The sequence below is a fragment of the Raphanus sativus genome, chromosome 4 (genome assembly GCF_000801105.2).
Source record: "Raphanus sativus cultivar WK10039 chromosome 4, ASM80110v3, whole genome shotgun sequence".
Lineage (NCBI taxonomy): Eukaryota > Viridiplantae > Streptophyta > Magnoliopsida > Brassicales > Brassicaceae > Raphanus > Raphanus sativus.
The window spans coordinates 32,384,841-32,407,728 of NC_079514.1; the positions used below are offsets into that span (position 1 = coordinate 32,384,841).

The 22,888-nt window shown below is 31.4% G+C and overlaps 3 protein-coding genes across 4 annotated transcripts; all 3 read right to left on the reverse strand.

The window, feature by feature from the left end:
• Positions 1 to 3,101: 3,101 nt before the first annotated feature.
• LOC108852652 (uncharacterized) lies at positions 3,102 to 4,529 on the reverse strand. 2 transcript variants are annotated; one of them, XM_018626149.2, is made up of 5 exons: positions 4,398 to 4,529; positions 3,796 to 4,307; positions 3,629 to 3,685; positions 3,497 to 3,539; positions 3,102 to 3,407 (listed from the first exon to the last, which is right to left on the reverse strand). In XM_018626149.2, exons 1-5 carry the CDS (start codon positions 4,458 to 4,460, stop codon positions 3,303 to 3,305), a joined length of 780 nt encoding a protein of 259 aa, XP_018481651.1. In that variant the 5' UTR covers positions 4,461 to 4,529; the 3' UTR covers positions 3,102 to 3,302. The 2 variants fall into 2 exon arrangements, with proteins under 2 accessions (XP_018481651.1, XP_018481650.1); XM_018626148.2 differs by having other exon boundaries at positions 3,102 to 3,410.
• Positions 4,530 to 8,906: 4,377 nt separating this feature from the next.
• On the reverse strand, positions 8,907 to 9,623 carry LOC108850745 (uncharacterized). Its single transcript, XM_018624222.2, has one exon. The coding sequence runs from the start codon at positions 9,621 to 9,623 to the stop codon at positions 8,907 to 8,909; it is 717 nt and encodes a 238-aa protein (XP_018479724.2).
• A 3,635-nt stretch (positions 9,624 to 13,258) lies between these two features.
• Positions 13,259 to 18,340, reverse strand: LOC108855326 (chloride channel protein CLC-a). Its single transcript, XM_018629119.2, has 6 exons — positions 17,829 to 18,340; positions 16,947 to 17,147; positions 16,640 to 16,817; positions 16,030 to 16,562; positions 13,611 to 14,739; positions 13,259 to 13,517 (listed from the first exon to the last, which is right to left on the reverse strand). Exons 1-6 carry the CDS (start codon positions 18,002 to 18,004, stop codon positions 13,413 to 13,415), a joined length of 2,322 nt encoding a protein of 773 aa, XP_018484621.1. The 5' UTR covers positions 18,005 to 18,340; the 3' UTR covers positions 13,259 to 13,412.
• Positions 18,341 to 22,888: the final 4,548 nt, after the last annotated feature.

A 22,888-nucleotide genomic window follows, 5' to 3' on the forward strand; every position in this document is an offset into this window, starting at 1 on the left:
AAAGCAAAGAGGTCTTATTTCTCTACATCAATATTTTATATGTTTACATATTTTGTGTACTGATTTTCAAATGTAATCACTTAAATAATTCACATGTCAATTATTTTTCTTTCGTTAATCTAATGGTTATTTTTATCTTTTGCTATATTGCATTTCACTATTTTCTGAGAAATCATATTCTATATGACAAATAGAAGTCTGATTTCTTTACATATGTACCCCGTGCTTGGTCCACATATTATCAATCTAAACCCTGGCAATATTAAACTGTAAAAAAATATCATATTTATACATATAAATTTTCAGAAACAAGGTATTAAATAAAACATGTATTGACCTAAAATTTTATGATAATTTTTTATCTTAGAAGTTTAGCATGTCATAATTAATTTGAATAACATGAATCTTGATATTGCCAAACTTCGTGAATGATTTTGTTTCCTAATATGATTGGTTTATAGAAATATTAAATAATATAATGACAATCGCTACTGACTGTCCTAATGTTATGTGATTTTCAAAAACATACAATATAAAAATCCATCAATCACACAATCATTTCTACCTATAAAGCTGTCACAATATTTATTATTTACTGTATGACTTAATCAAATATTAAGTAACTCTATAATCCTCCTATATATTAAATGAGAAGTTACTTTCTGCTGACGTATCACTCATACATGCACTCTGAAAAAAATCGTTATAATTTCATTGATCGATGATTTTTAATTTTTATTTATTTTAATCAAATCTAAATAAGAAAATCCTAGAACTAATCAATGTTAGTTGCCAAACTATTTATATAGTCTTATGCATGATCATCTATATTATCAAGTGGTAAAAAATCATGAAAATTCTATATAATACTTCATCATTTCATTTTTCGCTAATAGTCTATTTATAAATTATATGAAGTATGTTTTGAAAAAAATTATTAATTAAACTAATATACTATGTTTATTTTTCTGTTATAAACAATCGTAAAAAGATTTATTTTCCTATCTAAGTCATAATATACATATAGTTTTAATAAAGAGATTATAATAACTATTAATGCATCATATTATAAATTATTTAAACTTTGTTTTAAATCCTCTGTGATAATTAATATATTTAAAAAATTAAAGTCATTTATATTGATTCATTGCTAATGGTGTGTACCAGGTACATAGTAGTATATAATAGTATAAATATTTGGTAATCATTTAATATTTTAAATCATCAATAATGATTATTATCCACTTATATATTAATTGAGAAGTTACTTTAGTGACTTCTGCTGACGTGTCACTCATACAAGCACTCTGAGAAAAATCGTTATAATTTCATTGGTCGATGATTTTCAATTTTAATTTATTTTAATCAAATCTAAAAACAGAAATCTAAAAACCAATTAATGTTAGTTTCCAAACTATTTATATAGTCTTATGCATAATCATTTATAGTATCAAGTGGTAACAATTATGGAAATTCTATATAATACTTCATCATTTCATTTTTCGCTAATAGTCTATTTATAAATAATATGAAGTACGTTTTAAAAAGATTGTTAATTAAACTAATATAATAGGTTTATTTTTCTATTATAAACAATCGTAAAAAGCTTTAGTTTCCTTTATAAGTCATAATATACATATAATTTTAATAAAAATATTATAATAACTATTAATGCATCATATTATAAATTATTTAAATTTTTTTAAATCATCTGTGATGATTAATATATATTTTTTAAAGAAAAATTAAAGTCATTTATATTGATTCATTGCTAATGGTGTATACCAGATATATAACAGTATATAATTATATATATATTTGGTAATCATTTTAATGTTTTAAATCATCAATAATGATTATTATATCATTAATAAGAGTTTACAAATCAATATATAAATATATATAAAAATTTTTATAAAGATTTATAAAACCATTCATATGGAAGAATTTCTCATTGTTTATAGGAGTTTACAAAACGTTTATGAAGGTTAATAGGTTCATAATTTATTTAGAATTAAAAACCATCAATAATTAGAAATAAAACCATTTATTAGGATTTATGAAACTATTTATATGGATTCTAAAACTTCGGAGAAATATAAAATTTAAAATTTGTAAATATTTTATGTATTATTTATAATTGTATAGTTTTCTTTCTAAGAGGTTATAAAAATGTTATCGAGTCAGAATTAATTGCAAAATATTATTTTCTTACAGATTTATCATTTTCAATAACTTTTTCAAAAATTTCAAAAACAAAAAAAAATGTTTTGCTTTTATCTAAAAGCAAAATAAACACAAAAAATACATCAGTCATAAAACAATCCAAAGAATATTATGAATAAAAGTATAAAACTATATTATGATTTTTTATATTTTTAACTTTTTATTAAATTAATAGAATTCATATATATATAGTTTTGTTTCTTCTAAATAATTTTTGTGTGTTTATACTTTAGTTGTAAATGTGGATGTATTTGTCACATGAGTTGATGTTTTGGATTATAATAATTTTTGTGGACTAGAATTTGATTTACAAACCAATTAAACTATATATATACATATATAGTTTAATTGGTTTATATATATATGTTCTAACAATAATGTTATAAAAATTTAATGAAATATTGTTTTGTAAAGATGTAAAAAAAATCTAACTAAATACTACATAATCCTATTTAAGAGTTAAAAAAACATTAATAAATAAAATATGTTTATTAATAAATTAGCTACCAAAAATTTACATTCAGTTTTAAAATATTAAAATATATTATGGTAGGTCGAAAACACAAAATATTATATTATATCAAAATTTTAAAATTATTTGTATCCGCAAATTTGCAGGCAAACACCTAGTAATTATGTAAAGTTGAAACCTTCCCCTTCCGAATCAGAACAGAGGTGGAGTAAGTATATCTGTTTAAATTTGATTACCAAACTAGAAATTTTTTTTTGTCACTGACCAAACTAAATAATTATGCAAAGTTTATACTTTTATATTGAACAGACACATCCATTCCAAAACCAGAAGAGAGGTTCCCACCATCAGGTAAATCTCAATGAATAACAACACAAGCAAGCATATAAAAATGAGGATAAGATTGAAAAAGAAACCAGTTTATTTCATTGAAAATATATACAATACAAGAAAACGAAGCCAGCTCTCTTCTGGGTGTTCCAGTTTTGTGTTTTTGCCACTGTGCACTCAAAAAGATTCTATTTTGCTACATACTTTGAATCCGATGACAGATCTTTCTAAAAGCTTTGTAACCAACATTAGAAGAAGAATCTATCTTTTATTCTCAGAGATTCCTCCTCTGAGTTTTTGTTGGCCCTTTTGTTTCCCCGACCACATCAGAATTGAAGCAAAGACATAGAAATGGTTTCATTGGTTTCTTATCTGTCTTCTTCTGTACGGAAAAACACAGCTAGTATCAGTCTTACATTACTAATAGCAAAATGAGAAATGTTCTCCTTGTTGAAATGGGAATCTTACCTTGGAGTTCTGACGTTGAGTCTTAGTGTTTCCCATCAAAAGCCTACAACACACAAAAAAAAAGAAAAAGAGTTATACACTTAGGACAAGAACAGCAAATTGACTCGAGAAGAGAAATCAAATCCGTCTTACTTCAATAAACTGAATCTCTGACGAACTGGTTTTTCCTTGTTATTCATCAAATTTTCACTGCCAGGATAACATCATAAAACTAATCAGACAGAGTAAAAGTTATTTTGTAACAACAGAGGACAAGTTTATTAGAGGATAACAACAATCAAAAGCTGCTTTTTATGTACCTTGTTTTCCGTGTGACAACGAGCTCCATTGGTTTGTCTGGAGCTTCTGATCTATGCAACGATGAGTTCTTGGTTACAGATTTTACCTCTTCTTCAACAGCAGATCTCTCGTTCTCTTCCAGACCATCAAGCACTTCAATAACAGCCTGTAAACCATCTTCTTCAATCACGGTGTTAGCTTCCACAACGTCTTCTTCACCACCCAAGACTAACTCTGTTTCACCACTCTGTTCTTCCTTAACTTCATCCTGATTAGTCAATGTCTCCAAAGTTTTTAGCAACACCTCAACACTTTCCGGCTGTGCTTGTTTTGCTTTCTTAGCTTCAGCTATTCTCTTGTAGTGAGCGTCAAAGAAAGCTTTCTTCTGAGCAACGGAACCAGGCTGAGAGTATTTCTCTGCTTCATCGACGTACTTTTTGTGCGAGAAACTTGACCACTTCCCCCATTCAAGATTCTCTGTCGCGAATCTCCCAAAGGAGACTGATTGGCTAAGCGCATGGATCGTATTATCCTGCAACAATCCAACATATTAGAATCTTAAAATTTTATAAACTTTCTGATGAATCAAATTAATAATAGAGAGGAAAGGAAAGAAGGTAACCTCATGACGTGAAGAAGGAGCTGCGAACGAATGTGAATGAAACAGAACTGCAGATTCACCCATTGCCAATCTTCTCTCAGCTTTAGATAATATTTTCTCTAAATTGTTTTTCTTTTTTCTGTCAGCCAAACGGCTAATAGAATTCGAAGTTTTAAGAGCAATTTTAATTTATTTGAGTTTCTTAAGACGATCTGAAAATGTTTGGCTGAAATCTGGGTCCCACAAAGCATAAATAAATGAGTTTATATTAGGATTTGGTAGAAAAAAATTAAAAATAAACTGTGCTTAAATTATGAACCTAAGAAGCTTAACAAAAATAAATTGTTTCTGGTATGGTTGTTGACATGAAGTAGTTCACAACTGAAACCAAAGGTGAAACGAAGTTTTCTGCTGATCATATAATTAAAAAGTAATTTGTTTGCAAAGATAAAAACTATGTAATCTTTAAACTGAATTCTGATTTTTAAAATAAAAACTGACAATATTAACGCGTTTCAAATCTATTTTATTTATTTTTATTTGTTGTGATTTTATATTTAGTTTTATGTTTGCTAATATATTATATATGTATACATATGTTGAATTTGATTAAGGGTCTCGCTGTTTTTCTGCTACCATCCGCAAACGCAGCTTTTCCGGTTGATATCGGTTGACAGTGTTTTAAAATAATAATATAAATCGCTACAAATTGTTTCGAACCGCTCCGAATCTCTTAAAATAAAAAATGGTTCCAACTAACTTTCCGGTTACAGGTGGTTGTAGATGGATAAAAAGTTTAAAAATTAATTTTTAAAAATATTTTAAATTTTAAACTAAGAATTAAAAATTTGAAATATTATAAACAAAATTATATGTGCATTTATATATTAATTAAAATTCACAAACAGTATCATAATTGTTTTATAAAAAATTTAAACTAGCTATTCATTAGATTTTTTAAAAATTAATATACATACATATGTCAATTTATACACATATATAAAATTAAAAAAAAAAGAAATATTCTTTTAAATTTTTAATATAAATTTTCAAAAAGAAATTATTAAAACTATAACTTTCTTCAACTAATTGAAATAATTATTATTATTAATCATATTATATTAATAATTATTATATTTTATCACAATAGTATGTTTTATAATCTTATGATATGTTTATATTGGTAATTTATTATTAAATTGCTACAATATCTCATAATTAATCAGTCACAAACATCCCGCAAAAGTAACAATTTCTAAACGTTATGCCAGCCATACAAAACGCTAAATAATGTTTGAAATCGCAATCATACGTATCCGTAAACTTCCCCACCTACATTCGCAGCCAATGTGTTTGAACCACTCAGACTCTAAGGGTGGGTAGATAACAAATAAAGATTTTGAATGTAAGTACTGGTTAGGTACGAGACATCTCCAATAGTTTGCATTATTTTGTGTAAACTCAAAATGAGTTTGTATTTTTCTCAATGATTATTTTCATTTTCCGTTCAAATATATTATATCAATACTATTATTGTTAATTTTAAAATAATTGTTACTATTTATAAAACTTACAAATTTTACTCAAGAATGATTTTATTTTAATTAATATTTCATTATGTACAAAAGTTTAATTTCTAAAATATACAAGGGTTTATATAAACTTATAATTATATTATGAAAGTATTTTTAGGAGTATAAAAATTATAAAACAAAATTACATAAAAAGACATGGGAAGGAACACTATTCAACAAATTCATTTTTTTTCCTTCGAATGATGTATCATTGAAAAAGGTTTTTCTTCAATTTTTTTATGACTTCTTTCAAAATAATGCACTATTGGAGATAGTCTACTTTAGGTTTCCATTTAACATTATTTTTCTGACATAATACATTTTTAAGTGTATTTTAATTTCACTAAAACACAGTATGTTTCACTAAAACACCTATATCTTTCAGACTTATTCTTAGGTTCACCCCTAGAGTGAACTTAGAGGTTCACCCAACCAATAGGAATCACTTATTTCACAATTGATATATTTTAAAAAAAAGAAACAAAATATTATCAAGTTATATTATGTTTTTAAAATAAAAAATGTTAAAAATAAATAAAATAGTAATATATGCAAAAAAGTTTAATTTTTTTTTAACTCCGTCATCAAAACACTAAACTCTAAACTCGAAACTAAAAATATTAAACACTAAATCTTAAAAATACCAAATCCTTAATCCTAAAAAGAGTTTAGGGGTTAAAATTAAGAGTCTAGTATTTTAAAGATTTATTGTTTTAGTGTTTTGTATTTTTGATTTAAAATTTAGGATTACTCAAGGGTTTATGATTTACCCAAGGGTTTAGGGTTTAGAGTTTAGGATTTAGGGTTTAATATTTCGATAATGGCGTTGAAATATCTAATTTTTTTTTGCATATACTAGAGTTTAGGATTTAGGGTTTAGAGTTTAATATTATCCAATGGTTTAGTGTATACCCAAGGGTTTAGGGTATACTCAAGGGTTTAGGGTTTAGGGTTTTTTTTTGATGATGTTAAAAATATTTTTTTTATAAATCATTTTTTGTAACTACTATTATTTTTATTTGTTTTTATTTTATTTATTTTAAAAATATAATATAACTTGACAATATTTTATTTCCATTTTTAAAAGATGTCAATTGTAAAATAAGTGATTCCTATTGGTTGGGTGAACCTCTAGGTTCACTCTAGGGGTGAACCAAGAATAACTCTATCTTTCATATTACCTATTTTGTTGTGGTTATATGTATAAGCTTTCTTCATGTGTTAGGACTACTTAGGAGTAGGTAATTAAAGTTAATGGTTGTTAAAAGAGGAAGAAGTTAATGTATGTAACGATTTATGTACTTTTTTGTTACACCAAAGAAACAACTTTACACTACAAGTAATGTTGTTAGAATACATTTACATTACAACCATCACTGAAAGCAACCTTTTTTTTCTTCCTTTGACCTTCGCATCTACTGATAAATAAACACAAAATTCTCTGAATTCGAAACTAACAAAAATACAAACAACTAAGAATCCATCATCTTCTTATCAGTACGTTTGAAATTTATCGTTTGATTGGTCTGATCCACTTCTTACTAAATGAAATCTTTGAAAGTCTTTTATGGTAGAACTTATTTATACACTGAAAATAGTATAGATGTGATATGTGCATTACATTCAAAAATAACGTTAAGAGTTTACTTCTATATATTTTCTATATATTAATCATAGAAGTATAAAATAAATAACACCAATATTTTATTTTCAAAAATTTTATATATAATTTAATAAATATATACTTGATTATATTTATATTTTCAAAAACTTTATATATAATTTATATGATTTTACTGCTAATCTATAGTTTGACGTGTAAATTGGCATCAATGCTTCTCAAGAACACTCTTCTTGCTTAAGCACGTCAAACTCTAAAAACCGTAATCTAAATCTACCCAAGGTAATTTAGTTATATACACCTCACACAATATCTCCCCTGAGATATCGTGATACATACAAATCCCCATTGTTATTCATATCTCCGAGATATCAGGTTCCAACGATTGCCTCTTCGACACGTCATCATTCAGCTACTTTCTCGCGTCACTGTGTGTTACTCACCGCTCCGCATGTGTAAACCACCAACCTTGTTCCTTGCTTCACAAGCACCAATCTTTAGAGCTTTCATTCTCCCCCTTTTTATCTGAATGTGTCACCCTAAGCCACCTGCACATCCAACAACATAACAGACCAAACCACACACTCCCAATAGTGATAAACAAGGTGAGAAGGAGAAGATAGATTAGACTATTAAACAGTGCCAAGCACATGGAGGTTCATACATCGTTCTGCTTCACATCTAAACCGAAAATAACACACTAGAGAGTCAGACTAGGACAATGCAATACATAACACAATCACTAAAAAGAAGCACTCTCATCAGATTCTTCTTCTCCTCCGTTTTCTCCATCATCCTCACGTGGACCATATTCTTCCCCTGCTTAGGTGCACATACAGATAAAAGAACTTAGATCAAAAAGCAAGAGTCACAGATCACAAGAAAAGAAAGTGACACTCTTACTCCTCAGACGAACACGAACGTTCTTAAGATCTGCGATGAGACGATCAATGTCTTCAGCAAGATCAGGATGACTGGAGTCAGCTCATGTTCCTCTTCCAGCCTTTCTGTCTTAAGCACCGCTTTAGGATAACGAATCTCTTCACAATCATTAGGATCCAGTGGTACGACACCCTGACACATGAGCACTTGCTGAATGAGAGTAGGATAGGTGATCATGCGAGACTCCTTAGTTAGAACCTTCTTTGCCATCGAGAGAATCTGCTTGTAGACTATCTTCCCAAAGTCAAACCCACGGTGATGATACATCATGTAGATGAACTTGAGTCGTTCATGATTCATTGATGTGTAATTCATGGTGGGAAGCCAATTTGCGCACACAAGTTTGTAGAGCACTTGGTTGGAAGAGGTGAGAAACTTTGATGCCATGTTCTCCTAACGATTCACCCTTCCACCAGAGAGAAAGCTACAAACCTTATCAATGTTCTCATCACGCCAGTTTGGGTCATCCTCAGATCCAGGAATACAGTACAGCGAATTGATAAGCCCCGGAGACAGGGTAACAACTGACTCTCTGAGATACATTGCCACACCACCATCTCTCTCCTCAGCATCTGGCAGATTAGCAACAAACTCCCGAATCACCGTTGGTTGGAAAGCGTCGGAGTCAACCACTGTGTAGATAAACCCAGAATGAAACACAGTTTCTCTAACCTCTGCGAGTTTCTTGTTGGTGAGCACCAAGCGCTGTTGTGGCACAAAGTTTTTGTCTCTGAGGATGCAATACCTACCGCGTGCAGCCATGGTAGCAAAACGAGCTGAGAGGGGATGCTTTGACGGACGAAGATACTCCGGGTTAGCCTCATACATAGCTTGAAACACAGCTCGACTCTCTTCATACCTTGGCTCTTTTGGGAGAAGAGTCTCTTCGATTGGAACATCTGTGTGATTGTCACCACCGCTGTCATCGTCAGACACCGAATCTGCGGCAACTTCTGTTGGTTCCGGCGGAGCTGGAGAACGACGACGAACACGCTTCCTACTCCGCCTTGAGGATTCACCGGGTGTTGGATCATTAACCCATATTGGTTCATCGTTCGACGGAGAGCTCACAGATCGATTCAGGCGAGAACTCCTTCGAGGTGGCTGCATGTTGAGTTTGTGCAAGAGAAGCAAAGTGCCTCGACCTTAATGACAACCCTATTAATAAACACACTCAGACATTGGGCCATTAGTAATATATCACAAAAGCCCATAAACTCAAACATTAGCCCAAAATCGAAGGTAATGAATTCTAATCCAGTCCAGCAATTTCAAATTTAGACCAAGTGTTGAAAACACGCACTTAGAGAGGCAAGAGAACCAAGTAGAGACGAGAATTTCGAGCACGATACACGAGCAACAGAAAAGTTTAGTAACCACGAGACACTGTACATTCTGACAAGACACGCAAAGGTGCCCTTTGTTCAAGAGAAGAACCACTGATATTATCGCTGACTCATAGGTATTCATCAAAAGAATTTGTGAGTAAATCAATGAACTCAACCCAAGTCTGTAGCTATTTCTCAGCCGAGTAGCTGTCACAGACGAGATTTCCCAAGGACTGTCACTCAAGCTTCAACTCCTTCATAACACTCATCTGTATGGTCTGGAAACATTGCAAGTATCTTGTGTGTATGCCCCTTCTTCTCAGCACGACCATAATAACCTTTATGTTCACCAAGAGGTCATCTACCATTCTTAATGAAGAACTGATCAAGTCCAAAGATTAAGTGTTGTGACACCCAACTCCGGCTGGGTTACTTCAAATGGTAGATTATTCCTCTGCCTAGTTAGGACAGTGATCGAATTCAGAGTCAAAGTGTGATAGCACCCTGCTCCAACACGAGTATCCATCATTCCAGGCCTTCATTTGAGAGAATCATTTTTCTAATTTGTGTGTCACTCATTGTTTATGACGTGTAGCACACCTTCATTTGAATGACACTCACCTTCACCAATATTTCCTTGTTCAATCCAGACAGTAAGATCTAAACATACACTTGATGTAGAAAAATTAGGTTTCTTTGAATAAATTTTATAAATATTCAAAAAATAAATAAATAACTTCTGTCCACATATAAATCTTTTATCAAAAAAATAAAATAAAAAAACTTCTATCCATATACCTCTCTAGGTTAAGATCTGCGCAATTACGCAACATCACATATAAAAATAATTTTTATATATTATTATTTATTTATGTTCATCTATGTATTATGTATATAATTAAATTATAGTAAAGATATACATCAAAAAAATCTCTTGTTTATTTAAGATAATATTTTGGTAGATAAATCAAAATAATCATTTTATTTATTTAATAGGGTATATAACTAAATTTCAGTGACATGGAAATAGATATATAGTATATTTTAATATAGATATTTATTATTGAGAATTCATATTCATATGATAAACACAAAATCTCTAATGTGCAATTTTTTCAATGCAAATTTAAAGATGAAAATATTAGGGTTTCAATACCTTTTTCAATAGAAACTTATAAATTAACATATTTATGTATATAGTTTAATTTTAAATTATATTATTATATAATATGAATGTCTATTATATGAGATTTTATATTCATACGATCTATGATCATTTGTATCTTATTATTACAAAAAGTTAAATCATTAATCACAAAACTTTTGTGTGACACATTTAACGTTTTTAGTAATTTATAGTTATTTTAAAATTCAAATATAACATATTAATTTTTATTATATGGTTAATGTGATTATTTAATAATATAAAATTAAAAAAAGAGCTAAGTTAAAAAAATTATTATCAAAAATTTATTATTCATAATCATTAGTCATATATACTTTAATCATATTAAGTAATTCCGTAGTTTTTATTTAAGAAAAATGCAAGAATATTATTTCGTATACTATTTATCAATTTGATAGTTAATTTAATAAAAAGGTAAAATATAAGCTAAGATGGACCAACATATTTTTCTAATAATTCTGAATTTCATTCTCATGGTGAAATGTGGTTAGAAAACAATGTTGTAATGTTTCTTAGTTAATATATATATAAGGGATATGAGCAAATGGGTTTCTGATTTGGAAGTACCAGATTTGAAAGTGCTGTGGCCTCGTCTAAAATATTCAAACAAATTTGGAAAAAAAAAGTTTAGATAAACACAAGCAAAAAAAAAGACAAAAGCAAAACAAAAGCAAAATAAAAGCAAAACAAAAGCAAAATATAGTATTTTAACAATCAAATACAAAATATAGTATTTTAACAATCAAATACTAAAAATAAATTAGGTTTCCCGCGTGTACATGCAGAGACTTGGGTAGGAAATGATCCTTGTCACAACTGGTACGGGATCATCTGTTTTGAGGGTAGCATCACGATGATAACCTTTATAAAATCCAATCTGACAGGTTTCATATCTCCGAGATTCGCAGAGCTCAGCTCTCTGACTGAAATTGATCTGGCGCATAACAGACTGACCGAGTGACAGACATCATCCCTCTCGAGCTTCTTATCAAGCTCAAGAATCTTACCATTATGGATGTTTCCTATAATGACATGCACGGTAAAATTCCAGGGTTTAGGAAGGATGTTGTATTTGTTGCAGGCAATCCGCAGATTGAGAAGCTTCATGTTATCTCGAGACTGTCTTTCGTTTGGATTGGTATTGGGATAGGGCTTCTGGTCGCTGGAGTAATAAGAGTTCTGTATTACTACGTGGTGATGAGGAAGAAGGGTTCTGATTCGGAGACAGAACCAAAACCGACAATTGAACTAAAAACTCAGGCATCTAGTGTCGTTACAGAGAGAGTTGTAGCTTCTGACGACAATGCGATTCCCTTTCATATTCTTAGGGACACTCCTACTAGTTTTAGTGACGGTAACTTCATCGGTAAAGATGAGTTTTCAGCTGTGTACAGGGACATACTACCTGATGAAACTGACATCGCAGTCAAGTGAATGGGAAAAAATGACCCTTTGATTAGTCTAGACACCTTCACATGTGAAGTCAGTATCCTCAGTAAGCACGTCAAACTCTAGAATAGAAATCTTCAAAAGATAATAAATAATTATCATAAATTACTATTAGATTACATAAATTTTTATTTACTAGAAATTTAATATATTTATTTAATTCTAAAGTGATACATCAATGCAAATCCATTTTTTATAGAACTATTTCCAATGTAAATGAATTGATATTTATGTGTTCTATTATGTAAGCATATTTCACCATTAAACTGACTTATTTTGTATATGAATTTTTGATAAAATCACACATCTCTTACATTTCAGTCAATTAACTTTTAGAGAATTAGACATACTTACTAAAAACTTATTTTTTATTTATTATATGAAAGTCACTGATACGGGCAGACAAGAACATCTGAACTGTGTGCAGTTTAGCTTTTCTCCTCACAACAACAACAATTAATACTTGGCTTTAACAAAAAGCGTTTTCGATTGGTTTCTTTGTGGTTCTTAGAACCGAGTGTGCATACTCTTTGTGGGATGAATGATGCACAGGGAAAACGGTCACGTTTCTTACCAAAACAGAATAGTCAACATCTAGGAACTACTATCTTAAGTGAAGCTTTAGATGAGCTACAAAGATAATTTGTAATTTACACGCAACGATCCGGTGACTCGGGTTTGGTATAAACGGGCTTTCAAGTTTTGTTCTGTATTCAAATTGCTTTTATTCTTATAATATTTGGTAACAAGAAATATAGAGCTTTACAAATAGATAATACATATCTACGAAACAACAGTATACATTTATTTTCTTTGGTGGTTCTTGAAGAAAGAATGCAAGCAAAACTGGACATAATAAATATCTCCAAGAATAGGAGGATGAAAAAAAAATCCAAAGCTGATGAAGAAGGCTCTTTGCTTTTTGCTTAGCTTCTTTCATCTCAGCTTTCCACTTTTATGTTTATCCAAGTGAGGAAACGCTTGTAGAATGTTATAAGCCCTTAGATCTTGCCTTGTTAAGATCCCTATCACAGGAGACATCTGCAAAGAGACATGAAACAAGTTTTAGTAGTGTTCTTGAAAGATTGTTACATTCAAAATAGTAAAAAAAAAAAAAGAAAAAGGCAAACTTACTCCTGAAGCTTGAATCTTAGGGACAATCAGCAAATGTCTGAGTCCAACTGATCGGAAAAGCACCAAAGCCTTGGCCACTGACATACTCTGCACCACAGTGTAAGGCGTTGTGTTGGCCAAAGGATGAAGATCAACGTACATTTGCATCTCTGAGCTCGTGATTGCAACGTCATCAAAGTTGTCTTCTCTCTCAGCTAACTCAACCGGTGTGAACTTTTCCCTAACCTCCCACTCTTCTGTTCTCCTCTTCTCATTCAAGAACCATCTCTTTTTCAGAACTTTAACAAGATGTGCTCTCAAGATCAACCCATGAAGCTCCGTCACAGCACTATCTTCTCCATCCAATACCGGGAATGCGTTATGCGTTGTGTTCCTCAGCGCATCGACTATATTGGCCACTTTCTCTACTCCGTGGAGCGTTATAACCGGAGGCTTAGCGTCACCAAGCTCACCTACAGTGAGATTCCTCATCCACGGCTCCGGATTGGCTTCCAAGAAAGGTAAACCCTTCAGATGGAGAATGATCTCGTAGATACTCAGATTGAAGCTGTCTCCAACCGTTTTAGCAATGAGAAGCACAAACATTGTAATGGGTAACAAAAGAAGGTTGTTGGTGAGCTCTAGGAAAATCACACAGAGCGAGACGGTCATCCTCATGGAACCAGCCATGAGCGAAGCTGCACCGAGCACCGCGTAAAGCCCTTGATCGATTTTTGTGTAAGATCCCATCACAGTGCCTAGCATCCGACCGTAAGCAGAACCCATGAGGATGATGGGGAGAAAGAGACCCGAAGGTGTGGCTATACCGAACGTGATAAGCCCCAGAATGCAGTAGAGGCCGAAGTATATCCAGAGGGAAACCATACCAAACTCGTTAGGAGTGTTTGAAGAGAAAACGTTTCTTACTGCATCGTCATTGGTTGTGAGAAACAGAGTCGCTAGGTCGTTGTAGTAGCCGTTGGGACAGTTGAACTGCTTGAAGTTCCCTGATCTTCCGTTTGTTGGACAGGCCTCGTCTATCGAAGGGTTACAAGGCTTGCATTCCGCTAAGAAAGGAAGACCGTACAGGCAGACCGAAGTGAATAGAGACACGGAAAGACTCAGAAGCACCTTGTGAATCTTACCCTTCCTGCACAAGAAGTAAACTCATAAGTCTTGGTGTTGTTGAAGTTTTAGTTGTTCACGAGACTATCTCCAACCATACTTTATTTTTTACTTTAAAAGAAAATAGAATTTAGATGTCAAAAAAAAAAAAATAGAATTTAAAATAAAATATTATAATTTCACTCTATTTTCACTATATAATAAACTAAAAAGAGTTGGTTTACTCTGTAAATAAAGTAAAAATAAAGTTAGTTTACTCTATAATAAAGTAATTTATTTATTTGTTCATCCCTCTGTTTTATCTTTTTAAAATAAAGTACTATTAAAATAGAATTCAACTTTATTATAAAATTCTATTTTAAAGAAAAAAAAATGAACAAGACTTGGGTTCACCCCCTATGGTGAACCTTTAAATTCACCACCTCCCTAATAACCAACCAAAGTGCCAACTAGATTAATGATAAAAAAATATTAAATAATTTTTTAAAAAACCAAAATAATTTAAAAAAATAAATAGTGTCAATTTTAATAATGCTAATGTCACTATCTAATCTATAAACTCAAATTATATACCCTAAATTCAAATTCTAAACCCTAAATTCTAAATTATAAACCCAAACTCTATACCCTGAACTCAAATCTTATACCCTAAACCCAAATCTTATACCATAAACCCAAAAACCTTAACTCTAAACCCAAACCTAAACCCTAAACCCAAATCCTAGACTCTAAACCCAAAACGTAAATACAAAACCCAAACCCTATACCCTAAATATTTAGATTAATATTGATGTTGTTCTTTTGAAATTTAAGATTAAGAATTAAAGTTTGGATTTAGAGTTCATGGTTTGGGTTACGGTCTAGGGTTTGGGTTTAGGGTCTACGGTTTAGGTTACGGTCTAGAGTTAGAGTTTGGGTTTAGGGTCTACGGTTTGGGTTTAGAGTTTTTGGTTTGGGTTTAGAGTCTAAGATTTGGTTTTAGGGTATAGTTTTGGGTTTAGAGTTTAGATTTTTTTTTGTTTATGATTTATGGATTGGGTTAAGGGTTTAAGATTTGGGTTTAGGGTATAGAATTTGGATTTATAAATTAAAATTTAGGGTTTAGAATTTGGATTTAGGGTATAGAGTTTGAATTTAAAGATTAAATAGGGATATTAGCATTATTAAATATAATATTATTTATTTTTTAAATTATTTTATTAGTAATCTAGTTGGTACTTTGATTGGTTATTAGAGATGTGGTGAATTTAAATGTTCACCATAGGGGTGAACCCAATTCTTGTCCTTATTAGAGATGGTGTAACCGTAAACTTACTGGTTGATGAGATTGTAAAAACGAAGAACTTTATGAAGAAGGTGATTGTATAAGCTTCCAAGAATACCACCAAAGACTCCAATCAATGTGACAGGGATTATATCAACTGCGTGATACCTAACCTCAACATGACTCACATCAAACATAATGAGTCCTCCTTTACCGAAAAGCCCGCATTTACCAGAATTGCAAATCTCGATGAAGGCTCTCAGTACAACCACCACAACAGCTGTGCTGAAGAATGTCCTCCACAAGAGAGCGCTTCTCCACCACGTGGCGACTTCCTCAAGAGCGAAGAGCACTCCTCCTACCGGTGATCTGAAAGCTGCGCATACTCCAGAGGCGGATCCGCATGTAATAAGATCTCTACGGTCTCTATCGTTGTTGAAGTAACGAAGCCATCTCCATTTGATTCTATGGTTGTCTGGACCACCTTGACCTAGCAAAGAAGCTATGCAGCTTCCAATGTGAACCAATGGCCCTTCTTTCCCAAGATCAAGTCCAGCTGCAACTGCTCCAATACTTCCAACAATCTAAATCCGAAATTAGGTTGAGTTAAAACAAAAAAAGGATGTCATCTTAGATGTTCACGAAGGTCTAAGAAGCAAACCTTAACGATCATGGTGGTTGCACCAAACATATTGGGAGTGTCGACGCCATTGAGATAAGCTTTAATCTCAGGAATCCCAGGACCAGCCGCCGTAGGAGCAAAGACAACAACAAGTACTGTCGCCACCAATGTCAGACCCAAATTCGCACCCGTAAAGATCAGTAGACCTGTCCAATACCTATTTCAACATAAGACTTGTCAGACAAGGCAACTCAGTTTCTCTTCTTTTTTTTTCTTAATCTTTTGTGTAATTCAGTTTCTTGATTTTGGCTGTTTTCTTTTCAAGATTTAGCTGATGAGTCAATACCTGTCTTGTGCTATGTAGTAGCCTACGGCGAGAAGTTTGTAACCTGCGATGTTTTCAACGGCGAGGTTGATGAGAGTAGCAATGAGACCAGTTAAGAGACCGACAAGACAAGCTAATGTCCATTTTGCGAATATGTATTGAAACACTTGTGCCTTTGATCTGCTTCTCCAGTCATGCTTGAACAGATCATTTTCATTTATCCTGCAGAAACCACAAATTCAAGCTTGATTTTTTTTTTGTTTTTTTTTCACAAAATGATTGAAACAGTTCATGTCTTTCTATCACTGGAATTTTGTTCTAAATGTTTTTATTTAAATGAAAACATTTATCTTTTAACAGAAAAGATAAAAACTTTATCGAAAAAGATTGAGACCAAGACTTATCAGACAACTATAATAAAAGGTATCACAATCTCTAGATCTTGATTCTCTTAAAGATTTGGCTGATGATTGCTTGCGGCAAATTGAAGATGTGAGAGAATATTGAAGTGTTTACAACAGTTTCTATGTCTCGATCACTAATGTATTTATCCAATCATAAAAAGGAAAATAGTTTGTGTTCTAAAAATCAGAATAGATAGAGACTAAAACTTTATAGAGAGAGATTGAGACCCAGAAAAAATTCAAAAAAATAAATAAATGAAGATTACTTGAAAAGAGAGTAAGGTTGAATCCTTATAGAAAACATGAAAATGCATCCATTTTTTTTTCCTTATCTGAAAACAGAGTCAAGCTCAACGCTATATAGAAAAGACTGAGACCAAGAATAAATATTTTAAATGTTTTTTGCAAAAATGAAAATTTATCTGAAAACAGTATATCAAAGATATATAGAAAGACACTGAGACTAAGAATCTGATTTTGGTAGGTAAAGAAGACGTACTCATAATCTAAGCTCTCGATGTGTGAAACCTTGGTACCCACCAAAGCAAGAGGAGTTGAAGAAAGAGTTCTATGTCTTTTAAGGAGAGGTTGGTTCATAGTGTTATTCTCTGGATCTGCTTCTTCTTCTCCATTGTAATTACTATTACCAATCTGCAAAGTTCCATCTTCAGCCATCAATAACTCTTTCTCTCTCTCTTATGATCAATAGGACCACCAAGAGAAAGAGAAACAGAAAAAAGGAAGAAGAAGCTTTTGGTTGGATCTTCAAGAGGAAGCTCTTTTGGTTTAAGTTTACAAAAAAAGGCTCTTTTGGTTTGGATTTCTCTGCGTATTTTGTCGTTTCTCCTAGATGATGCACTTTTGTAAAGCTCTATAGATCTCTCACATATAGAAGCATATATGCATGCATCTACATACACATTAGATGTATATCTATTTGTATTGTACACATACATGATAACATTTATTTTGAATTTTATTTGTTGTGGGGAATCACAGTGGGTGAACGGGACCAATGGGTGCCATATGCGTTTCTCATTAGACAACAATCATTGTTTTATACTTAAATAATATAACAAAAAGGCATATTACGGTATTTGTTACGATTAAAATTTTTTTTTATCAATTTGTGTGTAGAAATAGGCATGGACACTTTACCTGATATCCGAAGCCAACCAAAGTATAGAAGTGATGCTAAGAGTTTCAAGGCTCTTAAAACAAATGTTGTAATATGAGTGAAATGTCGAACCAATTCCAAGGGATTCAAAGCACCAAGAATACAAGTACTTCCTTAATCTAAGTGCAATCGATGATTTGATGATTTCTAGAACTAAGAGTGCAATAACTAAACAATAAAACAGTAAATCGAAGAACTTTCTTTTATGAGAAAGGAGAACTCATGGGTATAGGAATTTAGACCTTGGGTGATCAAGTTTCGAACTAAGGATGGCAACAGTCAATCAAACTAAACAACCTTAAGCTTAGACACAATCCTAAACAAACTCTATGTCTAGATGAATGCTCATTTGCTAACATATTTCAGACATCAAATGTCTTTGGCTGAATAATATAAAAGCAATCATTAACAACAAGTCTATTGGCTATCTTAACACCCTTAACAACAAATGTCTTTGGTAAAGTGTGTTAAGGGCTTAGGAGAGTTGACTCAGACATATCATCGAACACCTTGTGGGTGGGATATGTCTAAAGATCAACTTTTGAGAGGCCAACTCAATAGATGCATTATGAATACTCTCCTAGGCAAGGAATAAGGTTTGATTTATACTAGAACATCCTAGAACTAACTTAATCATCCTAAATCTTCCTAACCCATGAATCCTATGGAGGATTACTCACTAGGGTTCATGATCATTCTTAAACCTATTTGAGGTTTCAGATTGATCATCAACAGAATAAGAAATCAATAAGATAAACAACAAGAACAATCGAATCAATGATCAAAAGAGATCAAGAACTTTCAATAGAATGATGTTTACCAAGTAACCAAAGATAAATCTGCCTGGTGGCTACAAAATGATAACTTAAACATAGGTTTAGAGTGTGTAAATCGTAGAGGGCAAAATAGTAATTTAACATAAAACCAATGCACAGCGGCTTAATGACATGCCACTATGCCGCTGCGGGTCACAAGGCCGCTGGGTCTCGCTGTGGCGCGGTATCCTGACTCATGGCCTCAAGGCCGCTGTGCCTAAAAGCCGCTGGGACACTTAGTGTCGTTTTCTCCATGATTGTAACGTGGCGGCTTCAGGAACCGCTGCGGGAAACTGCTCTAGAGTACGTAATTTTGTTGACCAAAACTTGGTTTCCCAGCGGCTTAATGACAACGTGACTCAAGGCCGCTGCGGGTCAAAGGCCGCTGCAACACTTAGAGAAATAGGCACACGAGCTGGACCATCACTCTTGCCTCCAAAACACCTCTCAAATTTTCCATGATCACCATGTTGCATCTCCAACACCTGATAAGGACATGTGCAATGAAATGCATCCTAGATATGTCTAGATGATGCCTCAGATGATCAAAATGCACACTAGTGAATGGTTAAAACAATGCAAATAAGCAAGATATCAAGAAGTACCCGAACGGATATTATATCCCTATACCGAAATACCCGAAAATCTGAAATATCTGATCTGAATCCGAACGGATACCCGAACGCCCACTGAAGAATCTACTAGTATTTTGTAACTATGTTTTAACATGAATATACAGAAAATAAATTACAAGGATATATTATTTGACATAAATAGAAGAAAACTGTAAAAATATTTTTGGCTTTGACTGTCTGGCACATCTAAAATAAAAAAATAATTACTGTTACTAAAAATAAATAATGTAAGAGACAATATAAATATATTTACTCTATTTTACTTTCTCTCTCATTTTTACTTTTATTATTGTTTCCACTTTTTTAATTTTCTACTCCAAATTTCTCAATCACAGTCTTTATATCATGCACCAAAATTCTTTTCTTTTAGAAAGACATATTATGCACTAAACTTAACAAATTTATATCCACTCTTGACCTCGAATATTCATGGATACAAATGGTGACCAAGAAACGACGAAGAATAATGCATTCCTTAATATTCCAAAAAACAATCATCATTCACAAGGAATGATTTTTCTTTCTCATTCTTTATCATTCTTTTTTCTGTAAAGAAACAAAGAAAAAAATTATTCTTTGTCAAATTTTAGATGGAACAACAATTCTTTTTTATTTCTGTAATTTTATTCTTCTATGTTCATTTCCTATTTGTTCATCATGATTCTAGAATGTTCACCAGTCAGACCCGGTTTATAAACGTTTAGCAAAAAAGTTTCTCGTAAACTTTTTTTCTTTTTTTTTGCTAAAGAAATTCTCTAAAATTATGAAGAAAAAAAGAGTTTCTCGTTTACATTTCTTACACATTCACTTTTTATATATAACTACTTTTTTCATAATTTGTTGATTTATCAAATGTATAATTTAAATTTTCTAAAGTAAGACACTATATAACTATTTTCACTTGTTTCTTGCACAGAGACCAACGCTCCATACTTTTCCCTTTTGAATAGATAAAGACGGGTTATGTGTGGAACTCTAGCTCATTGGCAAATTCATTATGTTTTATTTATTTATATTTTTTTGGACAACATGTTTTTATGTATATAATAACATAATGATATTCAAAAACTGTCCACACAAGTTTATACTTTATATAATACTAGATTATGATCCGCCCTTGAAAGGGCGGATATATTTTTTTGTTTTACATTTTTCCAGAAATTTAATTTTAATTTTTATATTTATATTTTAAATTATATTTGTGCTTTTTTGTAATTATATTTTATAAAATATTCTCTTAAATAATTAGTAAGAAGATTTAATGACTGCATTAAAATAGTTGGACTAAATTTATATCAATAAGTAGTGATGGGTTTGCGGATTGACCCGCCCAGCTCCGTTCCGCTGTGGGCTGAATCATTTTTTGATTCAAAAATTCGACCCACTTGACCCACAAGCAGAAAAAATGATATACGTATCCGCTCTACTTAAATTAACGGATAACCCACAGGACCCACGGATAATATTAAAAATAATAAAAATAATTATTTTATATATTTTTATTGATATTTTGTAAAATTGACATAAATAATATATTTTAGTTAATTTTTATAAATATTCGTAATTTTAATTATTTTTATAAGAAAATCATATTTTTACAAAAAAAATTTTTTTTTAATTTTGCGGGTTAAAGGGTATCCTCAGTTTAAATTCGATCGATCCGCATCTGCCGCGCATAAAATATACTCGACCCGCACCCGCAGCCGCCCCATATATTTTTCAAATTTGTTGATCGGCACTCGTCCCGCAGTGGATCAAACGGAGCAGAACCCGCAGATAAAGAATCAAATTTTGAGGGCTATCAATAAATCATGTTCCTAATTTAATAGAATAGACTAATATTAGATTCGTGTAAAAACTGTAAAAAAGAAGCATTTTAATATAATTAACTGAAAACGCAGATATATATTTGATCATTTTCCTAAAAATATAAATAATATTACTTGATTATACTACATACCAAATCATTTTAACAATTTATACCCTAAAAAGGGCGGGTTTATTTTATTTTTTACATTTTTTAGAAATTTAAATTTTATATTTGTGTTTTTAATCATATTTGTATTTTTTGTATTATCTTTATTTTAAATGATTAATAGAATATTTTAATAATTGTATTAAAATAGTTGGACCACACCTATATAAATAGATCATGTTTATGTTTTAATAGTATTGATGATAGAATAATAGTTATTGATACATATATTGTTTAGACTTTCGATTATAAAATAACAATTTTAATTTTATTGGTCTTAAGATGTTGATTTATATTATTGCTTCTAGTTTAAATGTATTTGATTAAATGTGTCAGTGAAAAGCTATTGATCATTTATTGGTCTTAAGATGTTGATCATTTTACTATTTATTGGTCTTAAGATGTTGATTTATATTAACATCATTCTTGTCTAACTTATGATAGAATTGGTCAATTTTTTTCTCATTTTTATTATGTTCGTATTTTTCCAAAAGATAAACTGAAAAGTCAAAACAAAGGCAGTTGGTTTTATTTTAAAATTTTAACTAAGGATAAAACAATTACCGAGAATTTAGGAACAAAGTGGAAGTTACAATACCAATATTCGTAATAGGTTTGATTAGTGGCAGTTAATATTTTTAGAGTAGGTTTAGTAATATTTCAAAGAGTAATAGGGATAAATAAGTGGACACAACTTTTATTAATAGCGCAAACTGCAAAATTAATGGAATAGATTATAAAACTTGCACTAGCTAGAGGGCTATTCTACAAATACATCGATTTTCTTCATTTTTCATCAAAATATTGTAAGAAATATTTTGAAAATTATGAGTTTTTGGTATTATTTGGTTGCTTGCGTATACCTGGTACATATCACATTAAGTATCAGATTTTTTTTTTCAATTATTAATTTTTCATCAACTACTTTTTAAAACAATTTGAAAATCGTGAATTTTG